Below are 14,260 nucleotides of genomic sequence, written 5' to 3'. Positions count from 1 at the left end.
ACCAAAGGGCTCCATGACAAGACTGTCAGTGCTGGCAAAACATGAGAGTGTTGGGGAAATGCTGTACAGATGGTTACGTGCACCAGTGTTATCTGCTGCACTAGGCTGTGCTTTCCTCTGAATGTGCTGGATACAGTTCTGGTATAAGCTTAGCTGGTAGGTTACAGTATGGGCAGGTCTGACTTTCTGAATGCATCTGGAAAAAGACTGTTTCAGTACAAGAAGACTTTCGCTTTTAAGGAATAGATCAATTTAGTACAGACAAACACTTTGCTGCAGCCGATTCCCTGCTCTTTTTTTCTGCGTATTCCCTTTTCTCAAACAGTTAATGTACATGAAAAGTAAATGTAAGGGAAGATTATTCACAGCATGTTTCTTTTAAAATAACTCTTTCCTTTTCTGAATTCTTCACAAAAAGACCTCAAAATGGAGATCAAAATTTTAAATTCACCTTTGCTATTAAAACCAAAAGATATCTTGGTAAATATATCTATGTAGCATGAAGACAACCTCAAAGTATACCCAATGGGCTTTGCAGTGATCTAAGCCCTATGTTTTCTTAACCTGAATAGAATACATTGTCAAAACCTTTAATCTTTCTCCAGGGCACAGATTCCCTATAGCAATAGACACCCTGAGACTTAGGGCTACCTTGTAGGGTTATGAAGAGCAGGAGATTTGAGCTTACCTAATTAATAAAAGAGATTTAACATGAAAGCCAAAGGTAGTGACAGGTTTGACTCCACTAACACACAGGCCAAGTAGTGTGTTTGGCAAGCAAATAGATGTAGCTATACAGGACAGGTGATTCATGGTTCTAAAACCTAATTACCATCAGGAAAGTGACAATGTTTCCTCTATGTGACTCGCCAACCCACCTACCTTCAGCTGTCTCCCACTCGACGTGGACCCCCAAGGATGCCATCCAGCCATGCTTTGACTCTCTGTTGGAGAAGTATTTTCTGTAAGAGCTGCTGTTCCTGGTGCTTGTCTCCTCTCTCCCACAAGAGTGTTTGTTTGTTTTGCCTCCATGCTCCAAACACTCATTCCCTGTCCTTTAGTATGTGAGGTGCCAGTCTGCCTGTTTCTCATTCTTTTAATTCCCTTTCATTCAGAATTATTCATATTTGAATGTTTAAATCCTCTGTCTTTCCAGAAACGTAAGCTTTGCTTCTGGGATTCCTTTTACGTATTAAGTATTAACAATATAGATGATAAATTTATCTTAGGCTCCTGTATAAGAATATTGGTTTACCAGGCCCAGTTCCTTTGGAACTCCCCAGTCAAGATTTTTTAATGGAAATAATTGTTCTGAGGTTCATAGCAGACCCTTTATAGGGTGTACTTAGGAGCAGACTCAGGCACCAATCTTTTGTTACTTCTGTGCAGTATCTATATTCGTTAAGGTAATGAAGCTATTAATTGAATATGTAAGTTCAGGTAATTAAATATAAGACTTATTTCTTTAGTTTAAAGGGTAATAATAAAAAATTTAAACTTGCAAACTAGATCACACATTTAGTGATGATAAATGTGATTTGGAAAGTGCAATATTCCAATATGAATTAGTTAATTGCATCCATTCATTAGGTGATCTACATTAGCAGAAGGTCAATCCATTTGAAGCTTGATGCGTTATACAAATAATAAATTTCAAACAGGTAAACTGAAGAGAAATTCAAAATAGAGAGGTTTTTTTATATATCTAAATTCAGAATAGAATTCCTACAACCAAGAGCACATTGCCTATAACTTCACAGTTAACGGAACCCATTCTTTACAGCACTCTCCGGAGGCACTGTCACTCACTGCCTTGTATACTCTGCAGGAGAAGACAAGTGCTATTTTGCAGAGACTGGGCTAAACCACCCCATGGCTGTGTGTTGCTGTGCGTCGCCTTGCACAGGGTGGTGACCAGCTGAGGAAGAGCTGTAAGCTGGATGAGCTCGGAAGTCTTCAGACTAAAGGAGTGGCACCTCAGGCTCACTCCATAACTGGCAAAACGAGCATTCTGCACAACAGTCTAGTGAGGGACATGTTACATTTCAACTGTCGACTTAAACTATAATACTAATTTTGAAACTGACCCAGTTATAAAGTGAGTCAAACACTGACAGTCTTTCCAAGCATATTCTGCTTTATCACTGTCACTGAATTATTTGTGGTTTGCTTAAATCCTTAAATTTGAGTTTCAATTTAGGACTGAATTTACCATAGCAGCAATTAAGTTCTACTGGGCATAAAATGGCCAATATCACAGGTAAGAAAACTGATCCATTTGACTCCTTGTTAGTAAGAATTATGTGAAATCAGGTTTTCTTCGTTAGCCATTCATGAATTTCAGCGATAAAAACGGTTGTTCTTGACATTAGCATTTATTTTATTTTTTATGTTAAAGGTAATGTAGAAATAAGGAAAATAAAAGTAGATTTTCTTTTGTCTCTTTAGAACTTAAAATATATCCAGACTTATTCTTAAACAATTATTAATAAGATTTATAATATTAAGACAATTCACTGGGATATTTGAAAAATTTCTGAAACAATATATTATAGGATCATCACAGTATTGTGAATGTTGCTTTACAGGTAATATTGCTTATGTGTATAACAATATTTTTACCTTATATGTATAAAATATCTTTGGAGCAAGGACTGATACCATCCTGCACACGATTCAAGGGCTATAATTCTTAAGAGATTTCAAACAGTGAGCCTTTTTCAAATGATCAGGCTTAGAAACATTTAGAGAATTGATTCAATTAACCTAGAGGAAAAAAGTGCTATAATGTGTGATTTATGTTTGCAGATAAATTAAAATACAAGTATCTCCTGAAGAGCATTTGCTGCCATCATGGTCAGTAATGAAAATAGCAGGCAATTAAAATAGGACACCTGAGGCTGAAGCTTTTACTGTGTATACCAGAAAATGAAGTTCAGATATCGTAAGTGGAAAGCTGAGCCGAAAAATAACTTGGTGGAAATTTCTTTTCAGTCCTTATTTTTCTTCCCAAAGTGATTTATAAAGCACATAAGAAATAGGAAGGGACCTTTACGGAGGCAGGAGGCAAAGGGTACACAGGAGTAGGGTCTCTCAATCAATGCTGAATTTGTATGAGGAACTAGGGATATCCTTGCTAAATGGTAGCGGGACAGCTGAGAGAAATATATATAAAAAAAGAACTTATGGGTCAGACTGAAATAATTTTGGGGCAGGTTTTGAAGTTGATCTTGAAATGAATCACTGGAAGCATCTGACAGAATGACGTGATTCAGTTCCTTCATGTGTGTGACAAAGTGCTTAGTGTCTGGAGCTCACTAAGGAGCATAAGAAATATTCACAAATTTGTAGTAAGAACAAAGAGCTTTGTGTTGTTGGAGTTGCTGTAGCCACTGTCCGTTTCAGTGGTGTATCAGTATATGCTTTGGTACAGCTACTCTGCCCAAAAGAGGTATTTGAGATACGAATAGTTTCACCCAATCCTCTAGTTTTATGACTTCCTTTAGGCAGTGGGGACACAGTAGTATAGAGCGGAAAAATACCGGTACTCTGAGCAACCCAGGAATGCCTTAATTACAACTGTATTGTCTTCAGCATCACAGCTCCGTCTTTTGCACCCTCTCTAGGCTACCACAGGTCCTGTTTCCATCAGATGGTGTTTGCATAAACAATGTCTATGTCTTTGTCTATAAATAATACCAGTTGCTGGGGGTGGGTGGAGAAATTGAGGCTTGTAAATGAAACAAAGGTATTTCTTCAACTTATACATTCGGATTGATCTAAATATAAAAATAAAACTCTTCAGGAATGATTTTGATCGTGGCTATATACTAGCCTAAATTCTAACACTGAAGTAAGAGACAGGGTCACTTGGTGGTGGTTCATTTCTTTGACAGCCATTTCTTCACAAAGTGTGAAGACAGTGATATCTTTGCCATTACAATCTGAAACAGAACATATTTGTTTCCTGATTTGCTGTCTAAGTAGGAGTTTAATTAAAACCCATTCATGTGAGAGAAAATAAGCCAGTCTGACTTAATTGCCAGTTGATTTAGTATTGCCAATTTACAAAAAAACCCCCAGAAACTACAGGACTGCAGTAAGAAAAAGTGGTTTCTCTGCCGTACGTAGGTGTTTAGGGACCACAGAACTCGGGCTGAGCCTGGGGTATTGTTTCTGTTCTTTCTCTTCTTGGCAATTGGTGGACTCACTTTTTTCTTTCACAAATTAATTGGTTTACTTCTGTATTCATTGTTATTACTGAGTTATTGTCCTAACGTCCAAGGCAATAAGGGTAGTAATCCCTTCCACAAAGGTATTGCATTAAATATTCACTTGCAGGATTTGAAGCCGTGGCTCAATTTGCTGTCATAAAGTTAGCCAGTGTAGTGCTGAATCTTTGAAGCAGCTCATCAAGCCGGATTCATCAGTGTGTCCAGCATAGCGTTACAGACCTTGCTGGTAATTCTATTCAGCAAAGCTACCATTGTACCTGACGAGAACCCACTTGTGGTCCTGGCACTAAGGCCTACATCATTGTCTCCCCAGGTGGTGGAAGAGGAACCGTGGTTGGTCACTTGCTGTGGGGAAGAGCACAGCACACATCCGACATGTTCTTCTGGGGAGCCCTCTGAGGCTAGCTATCGACCAGGAGCCTGCAGCGTGGTAAGTGCAGCGCCATTCTCCACTTGGGGAATGCCAGCGAGGCATAGGTAGCAGTTAGTCTAAATGTGGTCATCTCCGAGTGCTTTTGCAAACTGAGTTGCTTTTAGATGTAAGAGGAATGTGGTTTGTATGACAAGTAGTTAGTTAATGGAGGTTGCTTAAGCAGCTCCAGATTATGTGGAGAGCTGCATCTCCACATGCACTGGAATCCCTTCTCACCAAAATCTCTTGAGCTTTATTGACTTGATTTAATAAGGAAACTGTTACACAGTTTCCTCATTCCCGAAACTTGTTTAAATGCAGTCCCTTTTTAAAGGAGCACATCCCCACTCTGATTTATTTTAAAACAGCTTTTAGAAGATGTCATTCTTGTGATGAAGTGTTAGGTCTGTGTTGCCAGTGTGCCATTAAAAATTGAATTTCTGACGTTGAAAAGTCTCACTCATCCCAAGTGTCACAGTTTGACAGCTCTGCATGTCACATTACAGCACAGTATTATGGATCCATTTCCTCTGTCAGGGGAAAAAAAAAAAAAAAAAAAAGATGAAAAATGAGAGAAAGCAAAATCTGCAGTCTCCTTCTTCATTATTGAGCTGGAAATTTACAGAAATATGTATGTTAACCCTGAAATGACTTAAATGGCACTCTATCTTGTGCTGCCTGTCTGTGCAGAAGCAACCTTTGTCCCATGCTCTTGTACAAACACTAAGAGAATGCTGGAACAGTCTTTTCAATTGTCTGCAAACTCATAAAACATGGAGCAAGGAATATCTATGGAATCAACAAATGGATATTGTAACAAAATCAAGACATGGCCAGATCCCATTGTTTATTCTTGACTAGGTCAATAAAAAGGTCACGTGGTATATTTCCTGCTGCTTTGTTTTGCCAACTTTGGACAGCTGTAGCTTTGGCGTCCTTTCTCTGTTTATCTGTCTGCAACGCGATAACTTCAAAACATGACATCTGATCGGTTTCAAAATGTTGGGAGTGTTTGCATCAGTAAGCAGAACTTCATTGATTTTTGCCTGAAGTAACAAAAATGGTCTGGGCTTCAGATGTTTTCTGCCTAGAAGTTTTGACCAGAGAGAGTGTAAGGCTTTGGCCATAAATTTCTGATGTCCGTCAGCCCAGCCAGAGCACAAGCTCAACCCACCTGCTGTTTGAACCAGCAAGCTAGGACAGATGTCCGCTGTACACGTGTTGCTCGCGGTACACGTGATGACTTTGAGACAGTAAGTACTGGATCTGGCTCTACTTGGCTGCTGACTTCCCAGTAGCCCAATGTATGGCACGCTCAACCTCTTGCATGGCGTGGCCTCCCACTAAGAGGTGCCCCAAAATAATAGCTGGGAACAGGTGGCTGTTGCTCGAGCAAATTATTCTGCCTTTTAGGCCCCTTCCTTTTGCAAAGAACCTTCAGGAAAAGAGAAAGCCGCAGCTGAGCTGCAGGACTTGCCCTGGCAGCGAGCACCTGCTCCTCCTCATCGCTTTCTTTCCCGAGAGGCATTTGGAAACAGAGGTGCGCCTGGGTGCCCTCGCTGCGTGACTCCCAAGCCTCTGGGCTTCCACGCAGGCTGTCCGTGCCTGCAGCAGCTGCGGCGCGTGCGGCCACGCACCCTCAGCGGCGGGAGGGGCCGCAGGGGCAGTGCCCCCAACCCTGCAAGATGGGAGGCTGTCGCACAGGACGGAGGAAAGGCAGGACTGCGCAGCCCGTAGCCCAAGGGACCCAGGTGCGGGACCTCGCCAGCGGCAGCGAGGAAAGGTGTACAGCGCTCCCACGCAAAGGGAGAAGGAGAAACCCTGGACAAGCACGACCCCCCCTCTGTGGAGGCAGACCCCCCCCAGACCAAGGGGAAGGGCGCTCCCGGCCCTAGGGCAGCGCAGGCCTGAGGGACGCAGGACGAGGAGCACGCCCAGCACCGCCGGCCTGCTGGAGAGCGGGGACCGAGCCGAGGAACGCTGCCGCGGGCGGGAGCAGCCGCGGCGGCCGCGTCGTGGGGGAGACGCCGCGGGGCGTCGGAGCGAGGCGCGGGGCGGGGGCGAGGCCAGGGGAGCGCCACGGCCCGGCCCGGCCCGGCGCGAGGAGGCGCGGGCGGCGGGGGCCCCCTGCCGTAGCGGCGGGCGGCGGCGGGCGCGCGGCCGGCAGGTGGCAGCAGGCGGACGGGGATGGGGATGGCGCCGCCGGGGCGGCAGGTAGGGGCGGCGACGGCGGGGGGTGTCTTCCGCGCAGCCGTCACCGTCGCCGGGGACGCGCAACGACTTGGATGTCAGTTGCCGCAAAAATAAAAGCGAGGCGCGGTCCGGGGAGCGGTGGGGGCGGGCGCCCCGCATAGAGCGCCCGGTGGCGGGAGCGGGCGGCAGCGACAGCCGCCAGGTGCTGCGCGGAGCCCCTGGCCGGGAGAGCGGGCCGCGCAGGGAAAGTAGCGGGCGGCGGTGGATGGCCGGGGAGCGGGGACGGACACGCCGCCCCGGAGGCGGAGGCTTCGCCCCAGCGGCCGCGCTGCGGGGCGGCCCCGTGCCCTCACCGCGCCTCGGCCCGGGACCCCTGAGGGGCCGCCCGCCCCGCCGGCTGCGCGGCGCCTCCGCGACCGAGGGGGAGCCGGCCGCCCGGGGCCGCGCTCTGAGGCGATGCCGCTGGCGGGTCGCTGTCCCCCGCGCTCCTCCCTGCCTCGCCGCGGCTTCCCGAGTGCGGCCCAGCCTCCCCGCACCCTCCCCGCCGCGGCCGGGGCTCCCCAGGCGGTGGCGGGCCGGGGCTGCCAGGGCTCCCCGCGGGATGCCCCGGGCGGGGCGGCGCGGGGCCGGGGCCGGCCTCTCCCGGACGCGGCGCCTCCCCGCCGGCCCCCGCCCGGCCCGGAGGAGACGAGGGGGAACACGACAGTTTTAGTGACCACCACCCCCCCCCCCCGCCGGCGCTGACCGGGTTCCCCAGATCCGCTCCTCGGGCGGGAGGCAGCAACCCGCGCCTGGGAGCTCCGTCCCCTCCGCGGGGCGGCGGGGGATTCCCCGGCGCCCGGGCCGGGGGGGGTGGCCCGGCGGGGCGCCGCGGCTGCGCCGCGCGAGTGAGCGGGGCTGTGCCGCTATCGGCCTAGGTAGGATGGACCTGCCCCCCTGCCTCTGCCCCCATGTCCAATAAGAAGAGACCCGGCTTGACACCTGCCTATATACAGAGGACGAGAGCAACGTCTTCAGCGCTGGTCTTTGGAGGTGGGGGGGGGGGGGGGGACACCAACCCAAAACACAACACGACATCAGGTCAGAGCAGGGGGCTCGGTGGTACTATAAAACCCCCCAAGACTATGACTTCCAGTAAAATCAAGATGCCAGGGGAGGTGAAGGCAGATCCTGCAGCTCTGATGGCATCTCTGCATCTGCTGCCTTCTCCCACTCTCAACCTTGAAATCAAATACACCAAGGTAAGTTGTGTTCGTTTGTTCTGGCAGGGAAATTCATGGCTGTCCCTCCAAAGGAGGGATTTTGCTTAAAATCAGTTTCATTCTGCCATACCCAACTTGAGCGTAGAGATAAAAAAACTACTAAAGGACTGCCTTGAGTCTGTAATAAAGGAAACGGATTTTTAGCCCTGTAATCATCTGAAAAACCACAGGATAATAGAAAAGCAAATTAGATCTGCTGGGACTGGCTTTGCGCTTCTCTTTAAATGTAGTATTTTCTACAGAGGTGTTGGGCTTTCTTTTCAGTGCAAAATCAGTACTTCTCGAATATATTTCAGTTGCTTTTGATGTACTTCTGAGGAAGTTACCATACATACATGTATATCTCAACCAGAAAATAAAAATGTTTTCTTTCTTGAATTACCTTGTGTGCCCAAGGGACTCTTTTACAATTCCTGGAGGGCTCTTAATACTACCAGGTTGTTACAGCACTGAAACAGGTCTCTCTACTAACTTCCGTGATACTTGAATATACCCTTGAACAATATTGCAAGAGGGCGTATTTTTTCCTACTAACCTTTAAGACTAATTTTCATAAAGAGAGGGTTAAGAACAAACCCATTGGGTCGATGTAGAAAAATCTGCTGGTTTTCTGTGGTAGATTATGGGACTAAATTGTTTTTGTTGATTAAAATGGGCTTTAAGAACAGTCATTTGTTTGTAAATACAATTTGAATTTTTAAATTCGTTTATATGTCTTGAATCTTTGCATCTTTAGTTAAAGAATGTTTTCATTTCTGTTGGAGAAGTTTCAAATGTATTGTATAAACAGATTACAATGTGTCAGGCTTTGTTTCTAATTACCGAGTAACTTAATAGGAAAATAAGCATAGCAGCACTGGAAAAAGGTGATAACGTTTTTATCTACTGGAAATATAACTTCAGGAGCTTTAAAGCTGATAGGAAACTCATTTTGGCCAATGTAGTGTAATTTTTTCCTCTGTATCACCACTTTAAAAGCTTTTCATCTTTTCTCTTTTTTAAGTGGGTGCCAAAACTAATTTGTCCTCTAATTTGTTACAGCAATTCCATGTTCCAGAAGAATGTTTCAGAGGGAAGTCAACTATTTTAGATTTCATTACAGTTTAATGCAAACTGCAATATGCAAATTAAAAGATGCATACGGTTTCTTGCATATAATTTATTTGAAAATAGTTTAAATAAATAAGGAATATAGTTATTTGGGGTTGTGCGGTGTTACACTTTGGGAGCAATCATAGTGTGCAAATAGTATTTGGCATGAATTTTGTTTATTGCTGGTTTCGGTGTAAAATATGCTTCATGGGTGTTCAGTGGATAATACTTGAGAGTAGTATCCCAGTCAGTTTCCATAGTAAGTGTACTTGTGTTTCTCTGTTCTAAAACTAGAGAATTGGTTCTAAAAATCTTTGGAAAAGGTAACAGTCATCAGCAGTCGTATCTTCCTATCTGTGAGAACTGTAAGCTGGATAGTAACTTCTAATCGTTCAGAATATACAGTGCCATCTTCTCAGAAATATGTAAGATGTTACACATTTTATACTAATGGAACAAGTAAAAGAAAGTTATTTTATTTCAATATTAAGCCCAAAACAACAGCAGCATGCTTCTTCTAAGCTTGGTTTTCAGATATTGGATAACTCCTGGTTGCTTTTGAGAGAAATTTGGTTTAGGACAGGTATTGAGTATTTCACTTGGCATATCCTCTGTCTCTGTCTGTCTGTCTCGCTTTTCCCTCCTTTTTCTCTTTCTCTACAGGAAATACAAGTGATTTATAGATAATTGGAGTCTTCAGCTTGGAGTCTTGTCTTGGGCAGGACTTTTATCCAGGATCCACTTTCCCACCTATTACAAAGAAAAACAATCAAAAATGAAATAATGGATTGTAACTTGATTCTTTCTTTTGGGGGAATGGTCGCTTCATGTCGTAGATGACAAACAACTTCCATAAACAATAAATAACATCAGACTAAAGCACTTTGGCAAAAAAAAAAAAAACAAACAAAAAAACCAAAAACCAAACCCAACCCCAAACCTTGTAAAATCAGACATCTGTAACCGTTCCTAGCATCCTCTCTCCTGCTTGTTAGCTGAGAATTTTAAATACCCAACCAGGACACAGAATTCTTGAACTCTTTATTACAGCTGTCTCTGAATGTAAAATCTTAACCATTAATTCTTTATGGAAAAATAGAGGTACCTGTGAACATTTAAACTAAGTGAAGTAATTTTAAAATATGTTTTGCCAATTAAATTCCATTTCTGGAATTCTAAAATTGGGAAATAGACAGTTTTGTTAGGATAGAATATGCTAAAATGCCAGGAATCCCTAAACACGATTTATTAAAGATTTGTAATATATACCGGAAAAAAATAAAGTTATTATTCATTAATCTTTAAAACACTTGATTATCCTTGGAATTACTATGAAAGCTCCTTCCAAGAACATAGATGAAACAGATACTACCCATGTAATTTTCATGTATTTGATTATTTAGCAGAATTACTGAAACTTGTGAAATATTTCTCTGGTAGGTTTACTGAAGTGAGCAGAAAACCGTGTGTTAAGTCCTTCTGATCTGTACACCTGATGTAGCACACAGCGGCAATGTTGTTTTTCACTGGTCAGAAAAGATAATATTTAGTGATGAAAATTACATGATGCCATGTTTTTATGTAAGATGTGCAGCAGTATCTATTGTGACTTCAATATTGGGAGTCAGCCTATGCTTCCTTAAAAAAAACAGCCATTAGAAATATTTTTCCCAGCTTTTTAATACCTTGGCATGGTCTCTGTGAAAAATAAAGTGGTTTAGATGTGTGTAATAAGAATTGATGAACAGGATGTGAACCAGACATGACGATGAGTTTTCAAGCACACAGGGTTAAGTTTTGTTGCGTGGCTAGCAAGTACTAAAACTGCTACATGCAAGATTCTCGCTCTTTTCATTGTGATGACTCTTTAATTCTCTAAGTATTAACATTAACATTTGGGGACGGATTGCATCTGCAGAACAGGGGATCTTCCAGTATTGCATGGAATTAAGTTATTCTACAGCCCTGTGGCACAGCAAGCCCTCCTCAGACTTGTCAGGAACGTGTTGGTGGTGCTATGCTCCCTCCATAAGTGAGCACGTAGGTAGGAAGGAGATCCAGCTCTCTCCCTGGCAACAAGTCATACTTCTACAAAGGTCAACTTTATGCCAGAAACTCTCCCAGAATGGGCTGCTCCAGAAATATCAGATGTGCGAGATAAGCCATAGTATGACATCCGGTAAGGGCACGTTATTAGCGTGTTTTGTACAGGAAGCACCACCCCCGTGTTTGATGGCTCTGAGAACCTGATAGCTTCTGAGGGTGATCAGAAGGTTCTCAGCTTAGTACTATATTGATGCCTCCCTCTTTCATGCTCTTACAAAATCTGTTCTCCCTCCTGAGACTTGAGCATCTCCCAAGTATCTGACAGTAGACATGGAATCAGCCCAACAGATTGAGCCCTTTGCAGCTTTTTCCTCCTGCTATCTCCATTTGAGGGGCTAAAGGTGTTTCTACAGGACGTGGCTATCCTTCGTTATGCCATAATCAAATCTGCTTTACAAAGTATTTTCACAGTGGTTTTAGTAACTCATGTTGACTTTAAAAGACAGCTTGGTATAAAATGAGGACCCTAGGGTTCTGTCCTGTCCTACCTCTCTCACTACATCATGTAACTGAGTGAACAAACATTCTCAAGTTTGCATCATGTTGGGGACACTAATCCAGCTGGATGTTTTGTTTCTTGCTTGCCAGCTGATTTAAGTCTGAGAAAGAGTTGAAGAACTTTAGCATAAGGAAAAGTTGAAGAATTGTGGTTTTGAAAGCTTTTTATAAAGAGGTGCTCTAAAGGGGTGAAGTGGAGGTGAAGAGGTACAGAAATGTTTCTGTAGTAATAGCCTGTAAATTGGCTGACAACCATATTTTTTTGTCCTGTATAAAAGGGTTTTGCCTCTACTCTTACACCATAGGCTAAAATCAGGTCAGTTTCTAAGCACAGACCAGATAAACTGCCCAGCACTGCAACAGAAAACTCTATACAGCAGTTTGTATTAAGTCTAGGCAAACTGCTTCTGGGTAGACAAGAACTAATAAATACATTTCAAATTCTCATATGATAAGCATTTGGGTTTGAAGTGTTTTGTTACTCAGTTTCTGTATTTTCATTCCCATTATGCTTTCTTGACACTGCCCAGAAATGAATGCTGCAGAACACTGTTATAAATTCTTTTCACCACAATTTCTAGCACGTGTTTTCCAGATAAAATTCTAGACTGACATTAAGATAGGAGGCAGGAAATCTATTTTATTTAGAATAATATGCAGAATATTTGTCATTTTTTTTGAACTGAAGAGAAGCTTTGGCAAAACTGAGGTAAGTGATGAATACATGCTCTTTCTCACCCGTCTTTCCCTGAATGAGCTCACTAATGCCTTCTGAAATCAGATTCAGTGACTGATAGTTCAAGAAATCAGCTAGCCTTTCGGGTCAGCTCAGTTGAGCGCTGTCCAGTTACAAAAGATGAGGCACAGAGAATGAGAGATGTTTGCATGAGGCGTAGACAAATAGAACAGCTACTTTTCCCCTTTGTGGAACACTTCAGCATCTGATGCTGACACTAGATATGTTCCTCTGTATCATCATATATGAAGTTTTAGCGTATATACTGTATTTAGATTTACAGTTGTTTATATCTATGGTTTGAATTCTCTTCTAGTGTGTTCATACTTTGTGGTTAATATTATAATTCATCAACCCATAGAGCAATTGCAAACTATTTATGCACTTCTTTTCAATTAACAGCCTGAATATAGGATTCTTTCTTTCCTCCCAAACCTTTGAGGTCTTCTGCACAAATCCAATTTACCCAGGTTTTGCATGAGGGATCAAGAAACAATGGTAGTCTCATAAGTATCCAGTTCCCTGCCTTTGCTTACTCCAATACAGCTGCTATAACAATGTTAATTCAAGAGCATTAAAAATACAGAAATTACCAGGCTGAAACTGGCAACAACTAGATAACTACTGCAGATAACTACTATATTACTGAGTAGGTAACTATTGTAGCAGTGACCTCTTACTGTGCTGAATTTTTAGGGAAAGATTGAATCTTAAGGGAAAATGCAGACTGGTTTAACACATCAAGATGTACAATACTATATTGCTGGCTAGGGGGAAATTTTCTTCTCTTTGTGCAGTCTGTAAGGTCAGATAATACTGAAAGACAAGAGCTATGCAATTAGTGGTTTTCTCATCTTTGCAAAAAAATGTTATGATTTCAAGTATTCCAATACAAAAGATGCATGAATTTATTTGCACACCAAAACCAGAAGGTCACTAATAATCAGAGCACTTGCCCGAGCTGAAGAGCAGCCAAATTCATACCCCTGCTCTGAAGCAAACAGAGCAGAAACTTGAATATGGATCCCTACTTTCTGATGGTGGATAGGTCCCAATTGTAGATGCTTTCTACCTTTGGCTATCCTTGGAAAGAGTCTCACATTCTCTCCTGTTAGATAATTCACTTGTAAGTATTTGTGAGGCCTGAGAGATATCAACTTGATAGCCCCGTGGGCAGGACACTCACGGAGGAAAAGTAGGATTCAGGTCTTTGCTCTAGGAATACTCATGATGTCAGACAGAGCAAGGATTTGATCCAAGATCTATGGCTCTCTGGGCATTAACTCTAAATATTGGAGTATTGAGTTGGGATAATGTGTCTTGAACACACACTTTCATTCTAACAAAAAAAATCCCTCTTTAATTCTCCATTCCATTTTGTCCTTCAGAAACATTTCCCACAGAAGTTCACCAATCCTGGTACATTTTCATATTAAATTCTGTCTTGATGTATCCGCATTTTCTATATAATCCCACCAGTCCAAAAGTTCTTGATGATCTCTGCCTAGCTTGTCCATCTCCCTGTCCATGCAAAATTGTTCCCCACAGACCTTAATGGGCTCCACCAGTTTGAAGTTATTCGCTGCCATAAACTGCTTTGTTCCTGGGAGCACCGCACAATGGAACCACTGTATCCATTTCTCTTCCCTTCTTTACAATGCACATTAACAGTTGCCTTCAATAAGCTGTCCATAGACATTGCAAGTCACTGGGAACATATCGGCAT

The 14,260-nt window shown here is 43.3% G+C and overlaps 1 protein-coding gene across 3 annotated transcripts in view; it reads left to right on the top strand.

The window, feature by feature from the left end:
- Positions 1 to 4,543: 4,543 nt before the first annotated feature.
- ALDH1A2 (aldehyde dehydrogenase 1 family member A2) overlaps positions 4,544 to 14,260 on the top strand; it is a 60,797-nt gene continuing 51,080 nt past the window's right edge. The window contains exon 1 of one of the 3 annotated variants that reach the window (XM_052807268.1): positions 4,544 to 4,665. Coding sequence is in view for 2 of the 3 variants with exons in the window: in XM_052807266.1 (XP_052663226.1) it covers positions 7,791 to 8,081 (291 nt within the window). In the remaining variant the exon portion in view is untranslated. Of the gene's footprint in view, positions 4,666 to 6,758; positions 6,862 to 7,558; positions 8,082 to 14,260 lie in introns of those variants that run through there. The other 2 variants (XM_052807267.1, XM_052807266.1) reach the window with 2 other exon arrangements.

Source organism: Harpia harpyja, chromosome 14 (genome assembly GCF_026419915.1).
Source record: "Harpia harpyja isolate bHarHar1 chromosome 14, bHarHar1 primary haplotype, whole genome shotgun sequence".
Classification (NCBI taxonomy): domain Eukaryota; kingdom Metazoa; phylum Chordata; class Aves; order Accipitriformes; family Accipitridae; genus Harpia; species Harpia harpyja.
The sequence above is the reverse complement of the archived record's forward strand: the minus strand, read 5'-3'. Positions and strand labels throughout refer to the sequence as shown.